This window comes from Mytilus californianus, unplaced genomic scaffold (assembly GCF_021869535.1).
Source record: "Mytilus californianus isolate M0D057914Y unplaced genomic scaffold, xbMytCali1.0.p SCAF_22, whole genome shotgun sequence".
NCBI lineage: Eukaryota > Metazoa > Mollusca > Bivalvia > Mytilida > Mytilidae > Mytilus > Mytilus californianus.
This window is the reverse complement of record NW_026262671.1, coordinates 5246637-5271399: the sequence shown is the minus strand read 5'-3', so window position 1 is coordinate 5271399 and position 24763 is coordinate 5246637. Positions and strand designations below refer to the sequence as shown.

The 24763-nt window shown below is 33.0% G+C and overlaps 1 protein-coding gene and 1 long non-coding RNA gene across 2 annotated transcripts; one reads left to right on the top strand and one right to left on the bottom strand.

Moving 5' to 3' along the window:
- The first annotated feature begins 2770 nt into the window (after nucleotides 1-2770).
- On the top strand, nucleotides 2771-7635 carry LOC127732165 (uncharacterized). Its single transcript, XR_007996092.1, has 2 exons — nucleotides 2771-2846; nucleotides 5555-7635. It is a non-coding gene; the product is annotated as an uncharacterized LOC127732165 (long non-coding RNA).
- A 13575-nt stretch (nucleotides 7636-21210) lies between these two features.
- LOC127732242 (craniofacial development protein 2-like) lies at nucleotides 21211-22134 on the bottom strand. The gene has a single exon (XM_052241324.1). It carries the CDS (start codon nucleotides 22132-22134, stop codon nucleotides 21211-21213), a length of 924 nt encoding a protein of 307 aa, XP_052097284.1.
- Nucleotides 22135-24763: the final 2629 nt, after the last annotated feature.

Genomic DNA, 24763 nt, shown 5'->3' with positions numbered 1-24763 from the left:
CAGGAGACTTCGTTTAGCTCATCCGGTAGATTTGTTCATTTAACGTTAAATATCATAAAATGAACAGATATGATGTAGGACATTGGCGTACTCAAAGAAAATCACTACGTAGAGTTTGTTTCAGCTGGCTTACTGATAATGTGGACTCTTAGTTTATATACACTGCGTTGTCAGCACTGGAGATTTAAGCATACAATTTAATTCACTACTGAGAAACTAACTGAAACATTGTGACAGTACAAGTGTAGCCTCTTATTAAATATACACACAGGCATCCGCACTAGGTGTTAATCGGAATAAACTGTTCACACGACTATGGATTCTTACTTAGAAGGTAGTCCATTGTATAATATTATATAAGAGTGAATTGGATCAATATATACTCCCGACAAACGCTACTTCTTTACGAGTAGACCATTGTTAAATATATTGAAAGAATGTTTTAAAAGCCTTGTGCATGATAGAGACCCTGTAATTAGCCCTATTAAAGTCTTCAGCACCAACCTGTCAGCTGTAATACCACCATGGTTTTTCTCCTATAGGTATGTGTTTAATTTGCACTTTTCATAAAATTGTGCAGAATTTATCTTCGTTTCGAAATAAAAAGATAATTGACATGAGTAAAGTTTTATATTCGCCAGTACTATAGACAATATTTCACATGACATTTTATTACATATACGAAAACAGACATCACTGGAAGCTAACCAATCCAATTTGCATCCCTTTTGTTTCCTGTTTACAAGCTTTAGTAACCATGTAACCTTAAGTTTTCAAAATATTCTAAAGAAACACCAAATTAAAGATTATATGTTAACTTTTTGACTTAGATTTTTTTTTACTGCAATGAAATGTAGGATTAACATGATTAATTTCCTACAACTGTCAAATTCAAGGGAATATGTTTTCAACCATTTTTCGTATGCAACCGGATGTGACGTACTTGATTTGGCGTTATAACACCTAAAGAAGACCTTTTTTGTTGAATACACTGAATGTGATTTGTTTCTTTGTAATACTGGTTATTTCAAACATTACTGTCATGTTTTGTCATAACAAATATGTTTATCACACCTGCAAGACTAGTAACAGACCAACGATTTTAATTTAGACATTGAACTGTTGAGATTGATAAATTTCAAAGATAATGGGTAAAAGTGTTTTTACATATTTTTCATTGAATAAAAAAAAAATACCCAGTTGATTTTCTGAATAAAATTTTGGGAAAATCTTTCATGACATTTCAATGTGTTGTTTGTCGATACTGTATTTTACTAGTCATCTCCAGTGAAATGGGACCAAGTATACGAGGAATAGTGATTACAACAAGGGTAGAACTTATTGAAACAGTAATCATTACACAGTTACTGAATTTGGTAAAAAAAAGGAAAGTACAATAAATTACAGAACATCTTTGTGCATTTCTTTTTGAATAATTCTATGTTTATATTGCATAGTTACGATGAAATTCTTGATCTCTTTACAGTTTAAATCCGTTTTATCATTTCAGCAACTAGTTACTGTCTGTCATTCCAGTATCATATGATGGGGGATCCGGGATCATTAAAAGTATATGCTGGGGACAAATCATCTTCTTTGACGAGTATCTGGGAGAAGATTGGAGTGCAACTCGATGATACCCAGTGGAAAACTGCTACTGTAGACATACCACAATTTAGCAATCCTGTTGTAAGTATCCTTTCATTTTATCAGTAAATAATTTAAATCTGGATGTCACACGTCTTCTGATTGACTGAAAGTTTTTTGTCATGAGCTCATAGACATAATTTTTTTCATGTATTCGTGACGTCATCAACTGTTTTTCAATATTTACTCCGAGAAAATGGAATTTAGAGTAAAATTATAAAGAAGCACTGTTTTTTTTCTGTATATTCGAAATAACCTAACAAATGTGGTGCACACTTTTTAACAACCTGCTTAGCAAGTTATTTGACAAAAAAATATTACAGTCATTTCTTAAATAGTGCCCATTTCATTTGAACATTTCCAATATTCTGTATTTTCAAGAAGCACCCGATCCGCTGTATTACTGAATATATTACATGTAGGCTTTCATTTTTATAAATTGTGCACAAGGATCTATTTATTTCAGTGACAAATGGAAATAAATTAGATATAATAAGTTCATGTCGTGTCAATCATCTCCCAGTTAACAAATGTGATTACTTGTGAGAACATTTTTCGTGTGATTTATTTTTGCTAAATTCGCAGTTGATATATAAAGACAAAACAAAAACTCGTGTAAGGATGATTAAAGACATACCGATTAGAAAAAAGTTAAATAACAAACATACTGAACTCAAAGGAAATAAATATGTATATAAAACCCTATACAGACCTCATTTACAACTGATCAATTAAGGTTGTATATATTTGATGATTTTAATGTGTCAGTAATCATGAAATAGATTACAGAATAACTGATAACAGACAAACAGGTACTTTTGTTCTTGTTAATGACTACACAATATTGTTCTTATGGTTCTGTTAGATATTTCACATGATGTAGTCAGTATAATAAAACAATAGTACATGTTATTATATATACATACCACAGGGTCGAATTATTCTTATTAGAGAAGTATCATAATGATTAAAAAGACAATTTGCCTAGGACTTGTTTAGTTAATACATGAAAGTGAGAAAAAAAAAGACAATTGAAAGAAAGATTATTGTGTCAAAATTATAGAATGAAGTTGTATCTTTGCAACATGTGTAAAGCAATATTGTTTTTTTTTTTCAGATCACCATAGAAGCGACCAGAGGTCCGTCATTTATGAGTGACATTTCTATTGATGGTCTTACTCTCAATCCTGGTGTATGTAGTAAGTGCTACATATGATTATCATTTATATAACCAAACCCTTTTTGATACAAGTTAAAGAATGCGGCTGTCTCCAGTCGGTAGCCTGTGTTTCAGTGGTTGTCGTTGGTTCACATCTGTCATATTTGTTTTTCGAAGTGTTTTGATATAACTAAGCAGTTAGTTCTCTCATTTGAACTGTATCACATTTATCATGTCGGGGCTTTTTATAGCAGAATATACTATGTGTATTGTTCTTATTGGTGATGGCCGTAGGATACCTATAACTGCTTTCTACCACTTCATTTGAACTTCGGTTGATAGTTGTCTCATTGGTAATCATACTAAATCTCCTTATTTTATAATGAATGATTTGGTTTATCAACGGTTGTTGGAACGGTTGGTGTTGATTCAGTACATTACAGCTGACTTTCAAATTGTTTACAAGCAATGAGTGGTTCCTGGATAACGTAACATGTGTAATAACTTATTCGGTTTGAACTAACATGCGCAAAAGGAGCAGGATATGTCTACCCTTCCGCCGCCCTTGAGATCACCCAAAGTTTTTGGTGGGGTTTGTGTTGCTCAGTCTTTAGTTTTCTATGTTGAGTTTTGTGCACTACTGTTTGTCTGTTTGTCTTTTTCTTTTTAAGCCATGTCGTTGTTCGACTTATGAGTTTGAATGTCCCTTTGGTATTTGACGCCTCTGTTTAAATTAAAAGAAACCAGTTATGTTCTGCATTGTACATGTATCACCTTTATATATAAAATTGAGAATGGAAACGGGGAATGTGTCAAAGAGACAACAACCCGACCACAGAACAGACAACAGCAGAAGGCCACCAACAGGTCTTCAATGCAGCGAGAAATTCCCGCACCCGGAGGCGTCCTTCAGCTTGCCCCTAAACATATATATATACTAGTTCAGTGATAATGAACGCCATACTAAACTCCAAATTGTACACAAGAAACTAAAATTAAAAATAATACAAGACTAACAAAGGCTAGAGGCCAATTTTCAAACTATGTGCAAAGTCTTGCAATGAAACACCACCGTTAGGAAGCCAAAAGCTACTAAACATAACCTGTGGTTTTCTGGAAATCGTAAATAAGTATACAATAGATTACATTAATTCTATACTCAAATTTCTTTTAAAAACAATTAAATTTGGGCTCAAAATGGTTTACATTTATTTCTTTCATTAAAAGGTTCATTTCTGCAAATTTGTTTGTTAGTTTAAGTAAACAATGACATCAAAACCACTATTTTGTGACAAGGAATGGCTTCTTTCACATATGTTCTAAATTTAAGTGGGTGAATTGGTGGTCTGACACCTAAATTACCATGTGTAATAACTCATTCTGCCCCAAGTAAGGGGCCGGTTCCAGACCATGAGTCGACTTCTAATGTGTAGATAAAACAATTTGAGTGGTTCTTGGATAAAGTAATGAATCATAATGTAGTAATTCAGGGGCCCTTACCAGGCCATGAGTCGATTTCGAAGTGTTAATTAACAAAATGAGAGGTTCCTAGATTACACTTTATGTGCAATAACTCATTCTGTACCTAATCAGGTGACCGTACCAGGCCATTAGTTCACTTTCGAGGTGTAATAAAAAAAGAGTGGTTCCTGGACAAAATAACTGTGTAATAACTCAACTGTCAATACGCTATTATCAATTAGTCGAAGACAGTTACACCCCCTTATATTCGACAGATGTGCCTAGGGTCTTATAAAGGAATAACATATTTATTTTAGGTTATGTCATTATATTAAATTCGAGTCATATGAAAATATCGATTTATCTTATATTGATGCAAACAGAGTCAATGTTGTACTGTGCATGTTATTCTGCATAAGGTGTCATAGTTTTAAAGTGTTATACTAGTACATTATATTTCTAATAGAACAGAGAACGATAACAGGCGCATAATTTAATATGCTAATACAATTTTGTCTCATCTGTGACGAACAAAACTGAAGCAGCACTTTGTCTGTTTGTGGTATTATCGAAAACATTTGTTAAGATATATAAAAGGGTATCACCATTTAGGCACATCTCTGTATTTACAGTTTGGAATAGAAAAAAACACACGAGCAACATAAGAAATATCGTTATACATACATGAATTAAGATATAACAGTTATGTGTTAGGAAGCAACAGTTGAATCTCTTTCTACAGAACTTCGCCTTGTACAGTTGTGAATTAGACTCCCGATGTATAAGTTGAGTACAATTTATAATTTGTACAGGTGATTTGTACAAGTTATCAGTAATTTGGCACGTACCTTCTTTTAACATTTTTTTCAAAAATTAAAAAAAAACAGTATAATTTTGTACTAACAAATATACTTTGATTTAACTTTAAGCATCGCCTTCTTTGTCATAAAGCTTCAAATTAGTCAACTGAATGGTTTATATTCTTTGTTTTCTGTTCACTTATACCTCATCTACATTATATATTTGAGAATGCTTATATCACTCTTCATTAGTGTTATTTAATGAGATTGTAGCATGTAGTCATGAATATATGACATTGGTGAGATAGACCAAAGACAGTGATCATGTATAATCCAGTTATGTTACGAGATTCACAATTTTCTGAGAACTTGTACGCACATTTTTAATAATATGTTCAATATCCCATTACAATTAATCAAATCAAATACAAAAAAGGTTCTATTATCTATTTAGGAAAATTGTATTAAACCCTTTCTCTCTTTTCAGACTAGGAAATAAAAACAGAACAAAGAAAGTCTTAACAGTTTAAATGATCGTGTAACAGTTACTTTGTACTGTATAATGATCATGTGATATGTGGGTAATTTTGTACATAATAATGATCATGTGATATTCACAATGACTTTTACATTATGATGATTAAGTGGTATTCAGTAACTTGTACATTTTGATTATCATGTGATATTCATAATGAGTTGAACACCAAAAAGATCATATAATATTAAGTTATATGATAGCAGCTCTTACAAATAATCAAAATAGGTCAATCAAAACAGAGTTTTATTAGTTAAGGCTTTTCATGTCATGCCTCATAAAGTGGTTGCATTATTTTATATGTCCCTACGTCTGTTCATGCCCAATGTATTTGAAGGAATAACGATGCGATCAATATTAAAAGGTTATCAAAATTATCGGGTTTGTATTAACATTTTGTGGGTGTCACAAAAAAAGCAGAATCAGTGTTCCGTTCTGAAACACCTGCAATGACTCACATATTTTCTCAGTTGTTGTTTTCCGTTTTGAATGTGTCAGTTCTTTTTTCGGTTCATGAGTTTGAATGTCCTTTTGGGATGTTTTGTTTCTCTTTTATCATAAAATCAAGAGTGTGTATGTCCCTTTTGTATCTTTTGCCTCTCTTGCATGTTCAGAGCTTTCTTTTGTTTAAATTGTCAGGATTCTGCCTATATGTAGCAGTTCATTGACGTTTATTTTCTCATGCTTTTCTTTTATTTGCAAGTAATTGGAATTTGGTAACTCACAAACCATGTTAATCACACCTTGTTTTTAACCCAATGTCAATAAATATTAAAGCGGTGTATTTATATTGTGTAAATTGAACACTAATTAATATTTGTTTTGTCAGCTATAACAAAAGTTGTTCCAACACAGTGGGATTTTGATTGCGATTGATTAATGGGAAAGGTGTATGTGCATTACATATACCAATAGATTTGTGTATTTGAGGTTGATTTGTGTGGTTGATGTGTGATGCATCACCTTTTACTAAAATGTTCTATTAACTTATCCGATGAAATTGTCATGGGATTTTGTTTAGTTTAAGCCTTCATAATTCAGAGTTATTGTGTGGTTGATGTGTGTCGCATTGACGTTTAACTGATATATTACTTCAACTGATGTGAAGGTCATGTATGTTTTTGTTAAAGCGAATCCTTCATCATTCGAAGTTATCAAAAACCTTTTTTTTCCTAGGATTAGCATGGCAAATTTAAAAAAAAAAACTCATCTGCATACCAATAAGTTTTCTGGATTTATTCATCATTTGTGGCATCCATTCAGTCTTTTATTGGTTTGTAGTCTCGAGTCAGCATTGTATCATTGTGCGAGTGTATTTTGTGTGTGTAATGGTGGTGTCGTTAGTAAGTATTTCGACTGTATTCTAATTTTTTCCCCATGAAAAGTAGTGCCGCAGTCAAATTACCATGCAATTCAGTGACCACGAGTCGAACATATCATTTCAAAAACCGGACAGGGGTTAAATTTATAACATTGTTATTTGATCTCCCAAGTAAATTTGAGCCCCCTGTATTTCATATAAAGTATTGAAGAATGACATAGGTACAATATTTTGGAGAGGGAGTTCAATTTTCCATTGAAGGGGATCAAAATAAAATAGGAAAGTGCTTAACATCTTTTCGGACATATGTTTTTCATTTAAGATAGCAATTGATCCTTTATAAATAGATACTAAAGGGTTTGGTCATTAGAAATTCTGACTTCTGAAAGAGGTTGTTCATTCTTTTATGGTAAAGGGTCTAGTTGATGCGGAAATTGTGCATCTAAGGTTCAATGGTAGGGGTCAAACTACTGTAGATAATTATTTCATCAAAAATTTCATAAAACAATGATGATTTGATATTTCGAAATTTCAAAAAGAGAGGAGATCCAAATACCATGATTTAGAAGAAGTATACATGTACCTTTTCCAAAATGTATTTTCATTCTAGTTACTTGTATAGATGCAGCTATCTTGATGATGTACTTACTGTTGATATTTCCGAGTTTATTAACCATGAATAATGTATTCATTAATAAAGCTTAAGATTATATATTCGTTTCTATTATTCTTACTGTATTGTTACGAAATCAAGGCGCGGAGTCGGGGTCATACATATTTAATTTAGCATATACTATTCAGCATATATTAACTCCAGTTTATAATAAAGTTAAATAATTCAATTTAGAATATGCTGAATTACTTTAGGCATAACCTGAATAATTCAGCTTATTCAGAAATATTTTTGCCTATGATGAAATAAAAAAAAAATCTACAAATGACAGTATTTGATATTTGATACAAACAATGCTGTCAGTATTCAGTTTAAGACTTAAGACGTTGGTAAACAATCACTGAGAAAGCAGTTTGTAAAAAAAAATTGAAAACTGTACGTGGTTAAATTTTTCTATTGATTGTTTTCATTATATTGCATTTTAAAAATTACTATAAAATATAGAATCTTTATATAAAACGGATAAATGTACATGCGTTTTCTCCCTTTTATGAATTATAATTTATATTCTATTGGTTAAATCAAGTATAACAGTAAAGCAACATTCCAGCAGCGCCTGGATTATTTATCTCTCAGTATACGATATTCCAGAGCTTGCATTTCCTATCAGGATTTCCTTTATAGAGGGTTGCTGCTCACATGAAGCTATTGAACCAAGATATCCAAGTGGAGAAGTTGAAATCATCCTTTCGAAACTTTTACGGACGATACCAATAGCAGGTCGACAGTTTTGTAATATATGTTTTAAAGATGACAACTGGTATGTTCCAATTGTCTTAACCACAATCCCGTCCTCCTTTGTTTTGAATGTGAATTACCAAATTATACTTAAAACCGGGTTTGTAATACCAGGAGAAACACGACGGACGCCACATGTGGAACAGAATCTGCTCACACTTCCGGAGCACCTGAGATCATCCTCGGTTTTGGTGGGAACGGTTCTTTAACATAACCCTGGTTCATCAACTTTCTGCTCAGACACTGGTGACGTTTTATAAAGTCTGAGTAGCAGCTGGAAGCTCTTGAATACCGAATGAGTTGGGGAATGTATATCCCATATGCAAGTGAAGTTGGTATTTTGCTGCTAAGGTGGGGAAAATATAATTTCAAATGTAAAGTCGTCTCGTTTTTCATTGATTCTGGTACTGAGATGACCGCTTTTGTCAAATTCGAGATATAAGTCTAAAAAGGAGGCGGAGAAAGCCCTGTCTGTTTTCTTTATTTTCTAGTTCTGGATGATATATAAATGGAGCCCAATCAGAAAGGTTTGGATTGTTATGGAAAAAACGTAATCAATATAAATAAACTCATCATAGATACCAGGATTGAAATTTTGTATTTGCGCCAGACTCGCGTTTCGTCTACAAAGGACTCATCAGTGACGCTCGAATAAAAAAAGTTCAAAAGGCCAAATAAAGTACGAAGTTGAAGAGCATTGAGGACCAAAAATTCCTAACTGAATGTGAAATTAAATGATCTGCCTCCTTTGATCTTCGTGTTTTTGACAAGTGTCTGAAGGAACTCCGACTCATAAGAAAATAAGAAAAGATCGGCAAGGAGAGGCGCACAGTTTGTTTCCATTGAAATGTGGACAATTTGTTGAAAAAGTATACCACCAAATTCAACAAATATTTTGTCAATAAGAAACTCCAGCATACTTATCACCTGTTCCTCGGTGTATCATGTTTAACCTTTTTGTTCACGAGATTTAAAATCATATAGAAATTCTTAAGAGTTTTTTCGAATCCACATATGGTTAATACAACTACGCGAGTAAACAATTTCACAGTATTTCATAAGACTTTCTTTCACTGAAGAATAATGTTTGTCAATCTAATGGAAAATTCCTTTGTAGAACATGTAGATAAGCTGACAATGTACTGCTGTTTGTACGGAATTTTGTGAAGCTTAGGTATCCAATACAAATAAGTTAAGTCCTCAGATTTGTTGTTCAATGTAATGTTTATTGAAGCCATGAAGGACTTATGATTCGCCAAAATCTCATCCTTGTCAAATGGTTTGTTTTCGTATGTGGGATTACCTGAGTGCTCATTTATTCCTAATTCTTTTACAAGACACTCGTAGTAGTACCATTTCCATACAAGAACAATATGATTTGAAGTTTTCATTGTTCAAACATTTTTAGTCATACATGTATCTCTTTTTATCATATAAAATTCAAGAACTTATAATTACAAATATCAGTACACATTAATGAATGCAGAAATCAATTTAATTTGCGGAAACATATCTTCACAAGATTTGAAAGATGGTAACGTAAAATTATTTTTGGAAAAGGATATTTAAAAGTAAAGTTGTGCCTTTTTAATTTGAAATTACAAAAAACTGTAAAATGTATAATGACTTAAAAGAAGAGTAATTTGTCATTTTCTGTGAAAGTAAATATTTTTGTACACCACTACGCTAAATTGAAACATTGGGGGACAAATCATGCTTTCACAATGCCGAAAACTTGGAAAATGTCATATTTCGATTGAACTCCAGTGAAAAATTGATATATTTATCATTTTCGTTGCAGTACACTTATGAAGAGATTTACAAAAAATGCCACATTTTGATTAAAACAATTATCATTTTAGGGTTGAAGCATACTTTTCAAATGAAAAATTTAAGAAAACTGGAAAAATGTGATGAGTTTGAGCTGTTACATCTCTTACATCTCAGGGTAAAAAGTCATCAAAGATATAGAGGAATTATATGGAATTTTTGGCGCTCAGTGCCCTTCAACTTCGTACTTTATTTTGGCCTTATAACTTTTTTTTATTCAAGCGTCACTTGTGAGTTTTGTGCAGTCGCAACACACGTCAAAATTACAAAACTATTATACTTGTATCTTCGATGAGGTTTTTTAAGTACGCCAAATTGGCGTTTCGTCCATTCAGAACACATTAATAACATCCGAAACACATTAGTAACATTCGAATCAAAACTGTTGAAAGGCCTAATCAACTACGAACTTGGAGATGTTGAAAATAGAAAAACAAAAACATTATATAATTTTGGGGAAATCTTTTTTAATATTTTAGTTAACTGAAATACAATTTGTTTACAACTATGAATGATCATATCTAATTGGTAAAATTGATTGATTGATAGTTGGTTGCTTAACGTCCTTTAATTGGTAAAAGGCAACTGATACTTTCAAATATGAATTAAAAAAGTGCCTAAAAATATCTCTCTTATTAAAGCATTTTCAACCATCAAATTAACAATATCATTTGTGTTGTGCGCAATTACATGGCATGAACTAATTTCAGTTCAATGGTTATGAAAGCATACATCGACTTTTCTCTCTTTTCCGTAGGCGCATATTTTGTTCCATTTTAATTTGCTTGTTTTAGTTGCCAGACAAGTTTTGTATTGTTTGATTGGAAAGCTCTTTAATTAGTGGGATATTAAGATAAATTGTTCTTGTTAGAATTGACGAGGGAAGAAAATTCTTCTTTCAGATAGAAAGTTTGTTTATTCATTCAGGCATTTGAAAATATAACATTTAATTTCTTATAGTGAATTGGGTATTCTAGATTAATTTTGAAAAACGAACACCCTAAATTTTGTTGGTGTATAGGTTATTACGGTTCGTCGGAAATAATTGTACTAATTAGTTTACTGATTATAAATGCACAATTTTAAAATAATATAAACTTACATCAGACGCAACTGTGTCCATCTCAAGTTTTGGAGAAATTTTGGGTGGCTCAATATTAAATTTCCTTTTCCTATATTGCGTTTTATAAGTTGATGATTGTCCGTTTATTTTATCATTGTGGTATAAATAAATCAGAGGACGTGGTACATGTATAATTGGCAATGAACAACAACCCTCAACAAGATTCCAAATGACATACCTCGGTGTCAACCTTCCTTTGACTTATCGTTATTGATTGGAACTTTGGTATCGTGTATCTGATTTAAAAAAAAAAAAATTCTCGATCTACACTACCACCAACTGCACCCCACCTTCAAACAAAAATGTTCATCTTTAACCAGTATGTTAAAAGGTTCATTTCAGGGTGAAAGAAGTGGCACATTTTGCCGATACGACAGCATTACCTGCAATAATCAATAATCCAACTGAAATCAAGCACTAATAAATATATGCTTTACCTGAAAGTGAAACTATCGTTTGGATATGAAGCGGCTTGAAAAACTATTCCATAAAAAATAATTGATAGGCAGTCTTAAAGTCAACGTTCAAAGATATCAATTTGCAGTTTCAGAATCTAAAACACTATTAATCAGTAATGAGTAATTGGGTATTTGTATGGGTAATTTCATTTTTTGTACATAAAAAATGAAAATAACGTGAAACCATTGGTCTTATCATGTCTTTGGACTGTTTATAAAAATCCCAATGATTTTGCGAAAGCTTTCGCACATATTACCCATAATGTTGATGGTTTCAAAAAAAAGAATTGTCGTACATTCAACACTGTTCAGTTTTAGTTCTTTTAAAACCAAATTATTAATTTTCTGTAACCTTTGAACAAAGACAAGTTAAAACTTAGTGTTCTTAAAATAAACAGTAGAACACATGATTGACTGTATCAAAAACTGTGAACTTTACTACATATATAAATCCTCCCTGCAATTATCAGAAAAAGAAATAGGACGGATAGATAAATGTTTCATGTTTGCAAATAGGTTATGCAAATTTAAGAAATTACAATGCTACAAGAAAACTATTAAATCAAAAGTTCCAAGTGGTGGACATGGTAAAGTTGAAATCATCTTTTCGTTAATTTTATCGATGCCATCACGAGTTAGTTGACCGTTATGGAATATCTGTTTCACAGACGTCGACGAATGTGTTCCATTTGACTTAACTACAATCTCGTCCCCTTCCGCCGAATGCATTTTCGCTAGCCAAGTGTTACGATCCAGTCCCGTTGTTTCCACCCTTGGCGGATCGAGATAGAATTTTGGATCCACGAAGTAATGATTTCCATTGGTAGCAGTTGTAACTGGCCGCATCCAAGCATAAAGAGCCTTTAAGATGATCACGTGTAACTTTAAAAAATGTAGATAAACAATTGGCACGTGCTGATTATGCCACAAGTCTTTACCTCAAAAACCTAGGACGATATTTAGTGACAATTTTAAAGTTCTTAATCAACTAAATGAAGTTCCTGGGTATGTTTCTAGCGAAAATGGAATGTCAACGTGTATTTTCGGTTCCCCGTCACGAAATTTGTAAACACTATAGACACAACCATTTATACCCCTCCACACTGAAGTGAGTTCAAGTGATTCCATTGGTCAAGAATAATGTTGTTTGAATGGGCGTGACTTTTGTCTACCGGTAGATGGCGCAGCATTGTAATAACAAATGTTGGCTTAATCTGCCAAGGGTGGAGAGGAGGGGACTGGATCGTAATCCTTGGCTAGCGAAAATGCCCCGAATGTGACCTTTCGATATAGACATTTCTCCGGAATTGTTTTTACTTGAGCAACACGACTGGTGCCATATGTGGAGCAGGATCTGCTTACCCTTCTGGAGCACCAGAGATAAACACCCAGTTTTTGGTTGGGTTCGTGTTGATCTGCCTTTAGTTTTCTATATTGTTTTGTGTACTGTTGTTTGTCTGTCTGTCTTTTTCCTTTTAAGCCATGACGTTGTCAGTTTATTTTCGACTTGTGAGTTTGAATGTCCCTTTGGTATTCTTCGCCTCTCTTCTAATAAAACATATATGTTTCCCAATCTCTAAACCAAAACTACAATTTGAACGGAATGTTTAATGTATTGAAATTCCTAGTGCCTTGGAGAAAGCATCATAGGGAGAGGATATCATCTATATAGTGGAAAGCGAAGTTCAAGGATACTGCTAGCTTCTTTTCATTCTTCCTAAAAAGCTCCTGTATGAAGTCAGCCTCGTATAAATAATTCTAAATCCTCAGTGTTCCCCAATTTTGTACTTTTTTTTGCCATTTTAACTTTTTATGATTCAAGCGTCACTTATGAGTCTTTTGAAGATGAAACGCGCGTCTGGCGTACACAATTTAAATCCTAGTATCTAAGCTGAGTAGTTTTTTTATGAATAAATGGATGAAGAAAAATCATCCCGACCTATCGATCATTGTAAGGGGGTCATGCAAACACAAACACAAACACCTGCCTTTTCTTTTTTGGGCCTCAGGGTCTGATTTAAGTATAAACAATAAAGGAAAAATAAATATAATGTACTGCAACGCAGGACAACAACTAAATTACAGGTTCCTGACGTATAAAGATACTGTTTAGGATAATATTTTCTGTTGCTTTACATCTCCAGGAAGTATATCTAGGATACCTTTATCTAAGCAGCAAATATATTTGCAATCAGATTTTTCGCACGACTGTTTATATATAAATATGGTCATTTTAGTTTGATAAGGATGTTTGGAAGTGTAGTGTAAAGAGTTTAAAAGTCAAAACGACAGTTTACGGGCTTCTTGTGACGTTCATGTAACCAATACATAGAAGGGACCTTCGAATGATCAGAAGAAGCCTTAACCTGAGCTATGGTAGTCACATGATTATTACCTCTTTGATCATATATGGAGCGTACGGACTTGATTGTAGCTTAATGTGTAATTTAATTCTTAAGACTTTCCGGGTAGTATTTACGTCATATCACTACCTCATTGGTGGCTGCTTGTCGGTTGGTATGCACAGTGATGCGAACTGTGTTAGGAATCTGGGAGTGTTCTTTGATAAGACCTTGAGTATGGAACAGCAGGTAACAGCCGTCTCAAAATCATGTTACCTCAGATTCGAACCATCGGAAACATTAGATCATACATCACTGAAAATGCGTCTGCTCTCTTGTCACCTCTAGATTAGACTATGTGAACGCTTTGTTATATAATGTAAACTCTTCCACTATAGCAAGACTGCAACGCGTTCAAAACACAGCAGCTAGACTTATCACAAGAAAAAGGAAGTTTGACTCCATAACACCTGTTCTGATGCAGCTGCATTGGCTCCCCGTGCAATACCGATCACATTTTAAACTTTTACTTTACGTTTTTAAGGCATTACACGATAAAGCACCTAAATATTTGGAAGAACTGATTGTACCATACGCTCCTATTAGAACACTTCGATCAGAAAATGAAGGACTCATAACGAAACCAAGGGATGTCCGCACTAAAACATACGGTGAAAGGCGATTCGACCGAGCTGGAGCTACATTGTGGAATGACCTACCAATTCATTTACGGAAAGAACAATCGCTTCCTCGTTTTAAAAAAGGTTTAAAGATACATATTTTTAGACTGGCGTACTGTGATGTGTAAGACCTGTGATATTTTTTTATTATTCTAACATATTAAGTGATAGGGCCTTTTTATTTTTATTTTATTTAAATTTTTAATTTCTAGTTTTAAAGTTTTTATTTAAGAGACAGTTTATTTTATTTTTTCTCTGTGTTTTACTGGTTAAATTTCTACCTTATATTTTCTCTTAGCTAAGTGAATAAATCCTTTAATGCAAATTTTTTATATGTTTTACTTGTGTATATACCGCAGGGAATGTAAATACTTATAATTTTCATCATTATTTTATTTAATTTTGGTTGACTGTTATATTCTAATATGTTTTTATAGTATTAATTGTGATATATATTTCCCCTTTCAATGCTTTTAATTTACATCATTATTCTTTTTAATTTCTGTTTCATTCTTATGTTCATATATATATATATATATATTTGCTATTATTGTATGCATTGTGATATATATTTTCCTTCAATTTTATATGTTAAGCGCTTAGAGTATTATGTTTATTAGATAGGCGCTATATAAAAACTATGTAATAATAAAAAATAATAAAAAATGCACCATACACCTTACACATTACACCAGAATGCAATTTAATTTCAAAGAAAGCGTGCGACTACAAAATTATTTATTTATTTTAAAAAACGAATTTTGATCACAATATTGTAAATTAATTTATAAAATTAAAAATCAGTTTTTATCAATATTTTGCATAGTTTTAAATGTCGTACACCATTCATTCACACCATTCCCGATCGCACGTTACACCATTACTCCATTCCCCTTATACCATACACCAAAGCACCATACATCTTCTACCATTGCACCATATGCCATACACCATTACACAATATACGTTTTTTTGGGAAGTTTACACCATCCAAGGGCTGTACATGCACATTCAATATTCGATTTCACACGCTTCAGCAACGATAGCGGAAGTTACAATATCATCGCCTGAAAAGATTTGAAAATTGTTTGAAATGTGTTTATTAAAAATTCCGCTTGTAGAAATATCACTCATATTATAAAAAAAAAAACGGGGTGTGATATGAATTCAATTGAATGCTTCAATCTAGTTGGTCTATCCCAAAATGTGAGACAAAATTGAAAGATTGCCTTTGGCTATTCGTTATGCGACATTCAAAAGACAGAATGGATTACTTTTCTGCTGTGTCAACAGATGCATGTGATTTCTTCAATAATATACAAAAAAGGGACGAAAGATACCAGAGGGACAGTCAAACTCATAGATCGAAAACAAACTGACAACGCCATGGCCAAAAATAAAAAGACAAATAGACAAATAATAGTACAAATGACACAACATATAAAACTAGACTAAGCAACACGAACCCCACCAAAAAATGGGGGTGATCTCAGGTGCTCCGGAAGGGTAAGCAGATCCTGCTCCACATGTGGCAACAGTCGTGTTTCTTATGTTATTACAAATCCGGTAAATAGTGTAATTCGGTAAGTCACATTCGTGAAAAGGGAAGGGTATTGTAGTTTCGACATAAGTAACATATCCGATATCATCTGTGAAACGGTTATTCCATAACGGTCAACCAACTCGTGATGGCGTCCGTAAAATTTACGAAGGGATGATTTCAACTTCACCATTTGGAACTCTTGGTTTAATAGCTTCCTTGTGAACAGCAATCCTCTATCAAGGAAATAATGATAGGAAATACAAGCCCGGGAATATCGTATCAATTGGGAGATTATTCTTTATCTCTAGGTCGATGGGATAGATTCGTTCAACATAGTCACCAAATTTTGTATTATTTAGTGAGAGAACATCATCTATATAGCGGAACGTAAAGTAAAAGGATATTGCTAACTTCTTATCTTTCTTCCTAAGAAGTTCCTGTATGAAGTCAACCTCATATTAATAAAGAAACATGTCGGCAAGAAGAGGGGCACAATTGGTTCCCATTTGAATTCCGACAGTCTGTTGAAAACACGTCCTCCAGACGTAACAAATATGTTGTTAATCAAGAAATTAAGCATCTTGATAATGTAAGTTTCAGAGAATAACAAACCCTTTTCACCTGAATATTTTCTTTTCGTCAAAACTCATTCTATTTTGAAGCATACACACTTGCTTTTAAAGTTTGATGTGAACGATTGAAGCCAAATGCAGACGTATGGCAACTCTATAAACTCAACATAGATATCAGGATTCAAAGTTTGTACGCCAGACGTCTGTTTCGTCGTCAAAAGACTCGTTAGTGACGCTCGAATCAAAAAGTTAAGACGTTCAAATAAAGTAAGAAGTTGAAGAGCATTCAGGACCAGAAATTCCAACATTTTTTTTCCAAATACAGTTTAGGAAATCTTTTCCTTGGGTATGTTAATAGGGTTAACAACTCCTGCAATTTGATATCGCTTGACATAAACTCGACTTGGTTAATTTCAATATAATAATAAACGAGCAAATCCATATTGAAATTGACTAAGTCGAGTTGATGTTACGCAATATCTGATTCTCACTTGTTATGAACAATAAATTTATAAACTTTTTTTTCCAATCAACATTTCCGAAAGGAAAACATTTTAAAGTCAAAATGATTTATATGCTTTAAATTGTGTCTGTAATAGTCTTAACAATGTGTTAAGATGGCAAAAAGCAAAAGATTAAAAACCAGAGCTCAATTTTACTGTTGTAGTGTAACAATTCAAAGGAGAAGGTACACTTAGAACAGTATAAGGAACATAATTCATTAACCATTGAACCTATTTATGATAACCATTTTCATAAACATATATTCTTATCTTTTAAGTTAATCAGATTATTTAAATTCTGTTTCACATAAATGCCCCAAACTGATCAATAATTCTACCTTTTACAATCATTTTACTAATTTACACAAAAAATATCTCTTAGAAAGAGAAAGGCGATACCAGGAGGACAATAGAAACAGAAAATTCCTTAGCAAAAAAAGAGAAGAAAAAGAACGAACAGAAAAACAACAATTACATAATATTACACAGAAAACAAAAAATTGATAAACACGAACCCAAGTTTATCCACGTAAGACTTCAAATCGTCCAAATAGGTGATTGAATGATTGATTGATTGTAGGTTTTAAACGCAAACTGATAATGTTCATTCAAATGCCTTTCTTTAATTTTGGTATAGATTCCATAATGAAGAAATCAAGAAACATCCCGCTGAAAACTGTAATTTGTAAATTGCTAAAAAATACGAATTTGAACTCTCCTTATTTTTTCATAATTTAAATAATTTCTATATTATCTATTCGTCAAAACACTGTTATCTCGAATTTCAGTGGATTACTTTCATGGCCAACTGCAACATTCTTATAGAAAACATTCATTGAAAAACATTTAGATTTTAGATAAATGGAAAAGTTTTATTTTTTGAATTCCATTTCAGAAATATTTATGGAAAATATATGTTCATCAGGTTTTCCGAATTCGTATGATATCGATTTGAACATGACATGGAGGATTGAAGTTAGAAATAGTAACATTGCTGCTTTATCGTTCAGTTATTTTGACTTAGAAGAAGACTGTGATTATGTCAAGGTATCATTGCATGATTTAATTGAACAAAAGTGTAGATATAACTTATAATAGTAAGCAGCAATATCTTTTTTAATATTTATAACAACAGACACCATATTTGATCCAGGATACGGAAAACAAAACGCCAACAGTTGACCAATATAGGATTCCAACTTCTTGTTTGTCTAATTTTATTTTAACGTCAAAGGAAAAAGAATTACAGTAAAAATTAGAATATTTGTATTTCTATAATTCTTTTCCTATTTGTACTTTTCCCGACGATTAATAATTTTATATATAATGCATATTTTAAGGTTGTTCTTGTTGTATAACACACCGAGAGGTGTCCAGATAGATTAACTTAAAGACCGTCCGTAGGGAGGTAACCTTAAGATGTGTATTACCGGACTAACATACCGTACAAAAACATTATTTTCTGCAAAGTTTTGTTGGTAATTGTATCCCATTTTATCGTTCACATTAAAAGGAATATTCTTTTCTTAAGTGTTTGTGCATAACCCCGCCCAACAGCTCCATTAAAAGGTGAAACAAAACTCATTAATATAGATATAAACTTAGCAATCACTGTCCATGTCAATAACAAATTATACTGTAATTGCATGACCCAAGAAACAAATGATTAGCTTTGGTGCGTGAAAATTTTAAGTCACTTTGTAAGTTATGTATTACATTAATTTCAGATAAGAAGACTGCTGTGTTTATTTCTCAACTTTCATGAATAAATAAAGGCAACAGTAGTATACCGCTGTTCAATAGTCATAAATCGATTAAGCGAAAACAAATCCGGGTCACAAACCAAAACCGAGGTAAACACATCAACTATAAGAGGAAAACAACGGAACAACAGAAACACTGAACTGCTATGAACTGCTACAAGAACAAACACTAACATACATAGAAACGGACTATTTGATAACAACTGCCATATTCCTGACTTGGTACTTACTTACTTAAATTTTAATCCTCTTCATGTTTTTGAACTCATAAGGCATCAACAAGGGACTCCAACTAGTTCTATCTTTCGCGATTTTCTCTATCTGATTCCAGGTGTAACCATGTCTTTTTATCTCTGCTGCTATATCCCTTCTCCATGTGCCTTTAGGTTTTCCAGGCTTTCTAGTCCCTTGTGGTGTCCATGTCAGCACCTTTTTAACATGCCGGTTGTTATCCATTCGCTATGTCCAATATATTTCCACCGCTTCTCATGATCTCATTCACTATATTCTTCATACCTGTTCTGTCTGATAGTTCACTGTTTGAAATTACATTTGGCCATCTGATGTTAATAATTCGTCTCAAACAGCGTCCTTCGAATCCTCTAATTCGACTTTCTACTTTTTTAGTTGTTTTCCATGTTTCTGAACCGTACAGCAGAACTGATCTAACATTGCTCACGTACAATCTTATCTTTGTCTTTCTAGAAATTTTATTGTTTTTCCATATGTTGTTCAGGTTCTTGAATGCAGCAGCTGCTTTTCCAATACGGATGTTGACTTCTTCTTAAATATTTCCTTCTGTATTGACTCTACTACCAAGATAGTTGAATGAATTTACTTGTTCCAGTTCTTTTCCGTTCACTGTTATTGCGTTTTTGTTCTTTGTAGCTATCTTCATCACCTTAGTTTTCTTTGCATTTATCTTCAGTCCTACTTTCGCCGCCTCTGATGTAACTTTATCTGTCTTTTTCTGCATGTGTTCATGTGTACGAGAAAAGAGGCTGATATCATCAGCAAAGTCCATGTCCTCAGAAAAATGTTGTTAGTCCCCACTGTATACCATGATTTTCAGTTGTTGCCTTCTTCATTACCCAGTCAACCACCAATATAAAGAGAAAAGGAGATATTAAGCATCCCTGTCTTACTCCAGATGTTATTAAAAACAAGTCTGATAGTTTTCCATAATGACTGCACATCTTAAACCATCATACATTTCCATAATGATGTTAATTGTTTTCTGTGGAATTCCATACATACTCATGATGTACCAAAGTGACTCTCTATGGACGCTATCAAATGCTTTTTCGAAGTCCACATAATTTAAATATATAGGTGATCTCCATTCTAGTGCCTGTTCTATGATATTTCTCAGTCTGAGGATGTTATCTACACAAGCACGATTTGTTCTAAATCCACTTTGTTCTTCCCGTAGAATAGAATCGATTTTGTCTTTGATTCGTTCTAGAATTATTCTACAAAGTATCTTTCCAGGCACTGATAGTAAAGTAATTCCATGCCAGTTATTACAATCTGTAAGGTTGCCTTTCTTTGGTAGTTTTATGATGATACCATCTTTCCACTGAGTAGGTAGTATTTCTTTTTCCCATATTTCATTCAGTAAATCACGTAGGATGTTAACATTGAGATTTATGTCTGCTTTCAGTACTTCTGCTGGTATGCCATCTGCCCCAGGAGCCTTGTTGTTTTTAAGTTTCTTAATGGCTGCTTTGATCTCATCATCTGTTATGGGTCCCATTTCTATTTCTATTGGTGGTGGAGCTTCCTCCGACCTGTCAACAGAGATTTCTGGTTCAGGTCTATTTAACACCTGTTCAAAATGCTCTTTCCATCTTTCCATTTGTTTCTCAAATTTGCATATTGTCTGACCATCTTTATCATTGATGTTAGTACTGCAATATTATCTATGTATGCCTTTTTGTCTGACTGCATTCTTTTTCGCTTCTTTTTCTTTACTTTTATACAGCTCTTTCATTTCCTCTTGTTGTTCTCCTGTTGCTTGGTTGGTTTTTGATTTCAATGCTTTTCTTTCCATAATTGGAGCTCAGGTTTTTTCAGATATCCATTCCTTTCTTTCTTTATTTTTATAACCTAAGATGTCTTCACTTGTTTTTAAATAGATTTCACTCATATGTTGCCATTTAGAGTTTATGTCAATCTCATTTTCTTCGAGTTGTAAGACCTCAAATCTGTTCCTCAGTTCTATATTGAATGTTTGGTGTATTTCAGGTTGTTGAAGTTTTCCAAAGTCTATGATCTTGCTTGGTGTTTTGCATTTGTTTTTTCTTGCTTTTAGTCTGATCTTTCCAATGACTAGGTGATGATCGCTGTATACATCTGAACCTCTTTTTACTTTCACATCTAATAATGATGACCTCCATTTCTTATTAATCAGTATGTGATCTATCTGGTTTTTCACTTTCCCATTTGGAGACACCCATGTGGCTTTGTGTATGTTTTTATGTTCAAAGATTGTTCCCCCAATTATCAGATTGTTCATGATACACATCTCTACTAATCTTTCACCATTGTTGTTAATTTCTCCAAGCCCATGTTTTCCCATCACTTCTTCTGAACCTGTGTTAGTTGAACCTACTTTTGCATTAAAATCTCCAATGATGGTAAGTACATCATGCTTTGGTGTGTCCACTATCATCTGATTTAATTTATCATAAAAATTCTCCTTTTCATTATCTATGTAATCATTCATTGGGGCATAGCATTGGATAACAGTCATGTACCCATAATTGGTCTCCATGCGTATTTTTATTATTCTTTCATTTACTGCTATCCATTCTACAACAGACTTGCTTGCTCTCTTACTCAATAGAATAGCTACTCCTTCCTGGTGTCTACCATCTGTACGTCCTGAATAGTAAATGTCTGTACCTGAATTGTGTTTAAATTTTCCTGAATCAGTCCATCTGCATTCACTAACACCCAATATATCAAGCTTGAATCTCTTCATTTCCTTAATAGTTTGATCAGTTCTGCTAGTTTCATTCATAGTTCTAACATTCCAACAACCAAAACTTAAAGTTTGTTTAGGAGACAGAACAGAGTTTCTCAGAGTTTTGTCGCTCGTCATAGGCTGCATTCCTGCAGAGGTTTCAATCTGTCTTCACTGAACTAATTGATTTTCCCTTGTTTCTGTTTCTGTAGCATAAGTTTCTTTCCGTGGCTGAGTAGCTAGCCCATCTAATAGTGTAATAAAGTTAATGGTACCGATTTTTCAGAACCAGATACGCATTTGTATAATTAATGTTTCTTCAATGATGCTCGAGGAAAAAAATATATTTGAAAATCTAAAACTTATTAAAAATGAAAAGCTTACAAACCAAAAACGGCAAAAAGATTAGTCAAAGCCGGACATGGAATCAGATTAAAGGGTATATATACATGTACAAAATAACAAACTAGCACGAAGAGAGCACAAAATCGTAATGTACATGTAACACGAAAAGAAAGTGGACACCATAGGTCATAGTTCGATTTGAAATACGGTGTAAAACAACAAGAATGTTTACTTTTGTTTTTCATTTATCCCAATGTGAAACATTGGTTTGTTTTCAAAGTGTAATGAAAAGTTTCGCAATATTAATTCAATCTCACATACTGTTTCTGTATTGAAGCAGCGATAAATTAACAAAACGTTAAATTGTTTGTTAAAGACGTTTTCTGGGACTAAAGTATTTCAATTTAATAAATAGAGGAAAGGATTGTTTCTGCCTCAAACCTAAGAATATTAAATATGAAAAATTGTAGTACAGCAAAACCTAAATTGTCAACAACACACGATAACTATCAAATTAATTATATGTGATAACATAAACGGTTCCAATTTTTCTGCACCAGATGCGCATTTCGAAAATCAATGTCTCTTCAGTGATGCTCGAGGTCAAATTATTTGAAAATCCAAAGCTTATTAAAAGGATGAAGAGCTATAAGCCAAAAACGACAAACAAGTACATGTATAGCCAAAGCCTAGCAAGAAATCAACAGCTTTGCATGAGGGAGATTCATTCCTTAATTTAAAATAATTTCCAAAATTTTGTAATAGCAAATTTTAATAACACAAAATTCGTATTTTCATGCCAGTACCGAAGTACTGGCTACTGGGCTGGTGATACCCTCGGGGACTATCAGTCTACCAGCAGAGGCATCAACCCAGTGGTAGTAATAACATGAACAGTTTAAATTTTTCTGCACCAGATGCGCATTTCTACATTCAATGTCTCTTCAGTGATGCTCGAGTCCAAAATATTTGAAAATCCAAAGCTTATTTAAAAGATAAATTATCACATACTATTTCTGTATTGAAGCGATAAATTAACAAAATGTTAAATTGTGTTTTCAAGACGTTTTCTGAAACTAAAGTATTTCATTTTAGTGAATAGAGGAAAGGATTGTTTCTGCCTCAAACCTTTAAAGAATATTTAAGATGGAAAATTGTACAGCAAAACCCAAATTGTCAACAACACACGATAACTATCAAATGAATTATATGTAAATGCGTTGACTAATTGTAGATTGCCTTTTTATCGAGGTAAATGATGACTTAACACACGTAATTATCTTATGCCTTAAAGTACATTTCATTAAAACTTGTTATCGTCCGGGTGGTTTCTCAAAAAGAAAAAAGAAACATCGTTCTAAAGGGAAATAACTCCATATAGGTATACACTTTTTGATAATCAACTTGTGGTTCGTTTGGTCTCAGTTCTATATTGGTCACAAATCAATTATGGAATCAAATTTCATTGCTTGCCTCTAATTTGCTTATTGTGAAGTCACGATAAAAGGTGCTCAAGCCTAATGATGCCACATATAAAGAACACATTTTATTGAAGCTCAGTGAACAAGTTTGTCTCCATACCATCCAAACATCATAAGAAAAACAGATACCATCCCCGAATCTCGTGCAATACGATATTTTTTCCCACTCTCGACAGTTATTTTTAATATTTCAATATCTTACTGTCTCGAGAGGTTAAATATCGTATCACACAAGATGCAGTGGTAGAATCTGTATGTATCATATAGTTATTAGAAAATAGTTCGATGAAAATCAAGGTCTCTTCTTCTTCTTCTTTTTCTTCCTGTTCTTCTTGTTGTTGTTGTTGTTGTTGTTGTTGTTGTTGTTGTTGTTGTTGTTGTTGTTGTTGTTGTTGTTGTTCTTCTTCTTCTTCTCCTTCTCCTTCTTCTTCTTCTTCTTCTTCTTCTTCTTCTTCTTCTTCTTCTTCTTCCTTGACTCTATATTTGTTATACATACAATTTGTTTTTTTACTCTCATATTTTTCGAAATTTCTAGTGTTTAAACTCCTTATTTTACATGGTATATATGGTCTAAAATCCAGGTCTGTTCTAAATGTGTTTTTTTTTTTAACCAGTGGCTCAACAGCACAAAATACCGCACTCCTAACAGATAATTTTAAAGTGAAGTTGTAAACTATAAATAAAGTGATTGATGCCTGATAATTTACAATTTCTAATTACTATAGCCTATCTTATTAGATATTATTATTAGTAGTAGTTGTAGTAGAGTAATCATTATTATTCTAATGCTTAAATGTTATGCCAGATCGGTGAAACCTTAC

Excerpts from the sequence above, each read along its gene's own strand:
- LOC127732242 (XM_052241324.1), bottom strand. The coding sequence starts at position 22,134 with ATGAAGAGATTCAAGCTTGATATATTGGGTGTTAGTGAATGCAGATGG.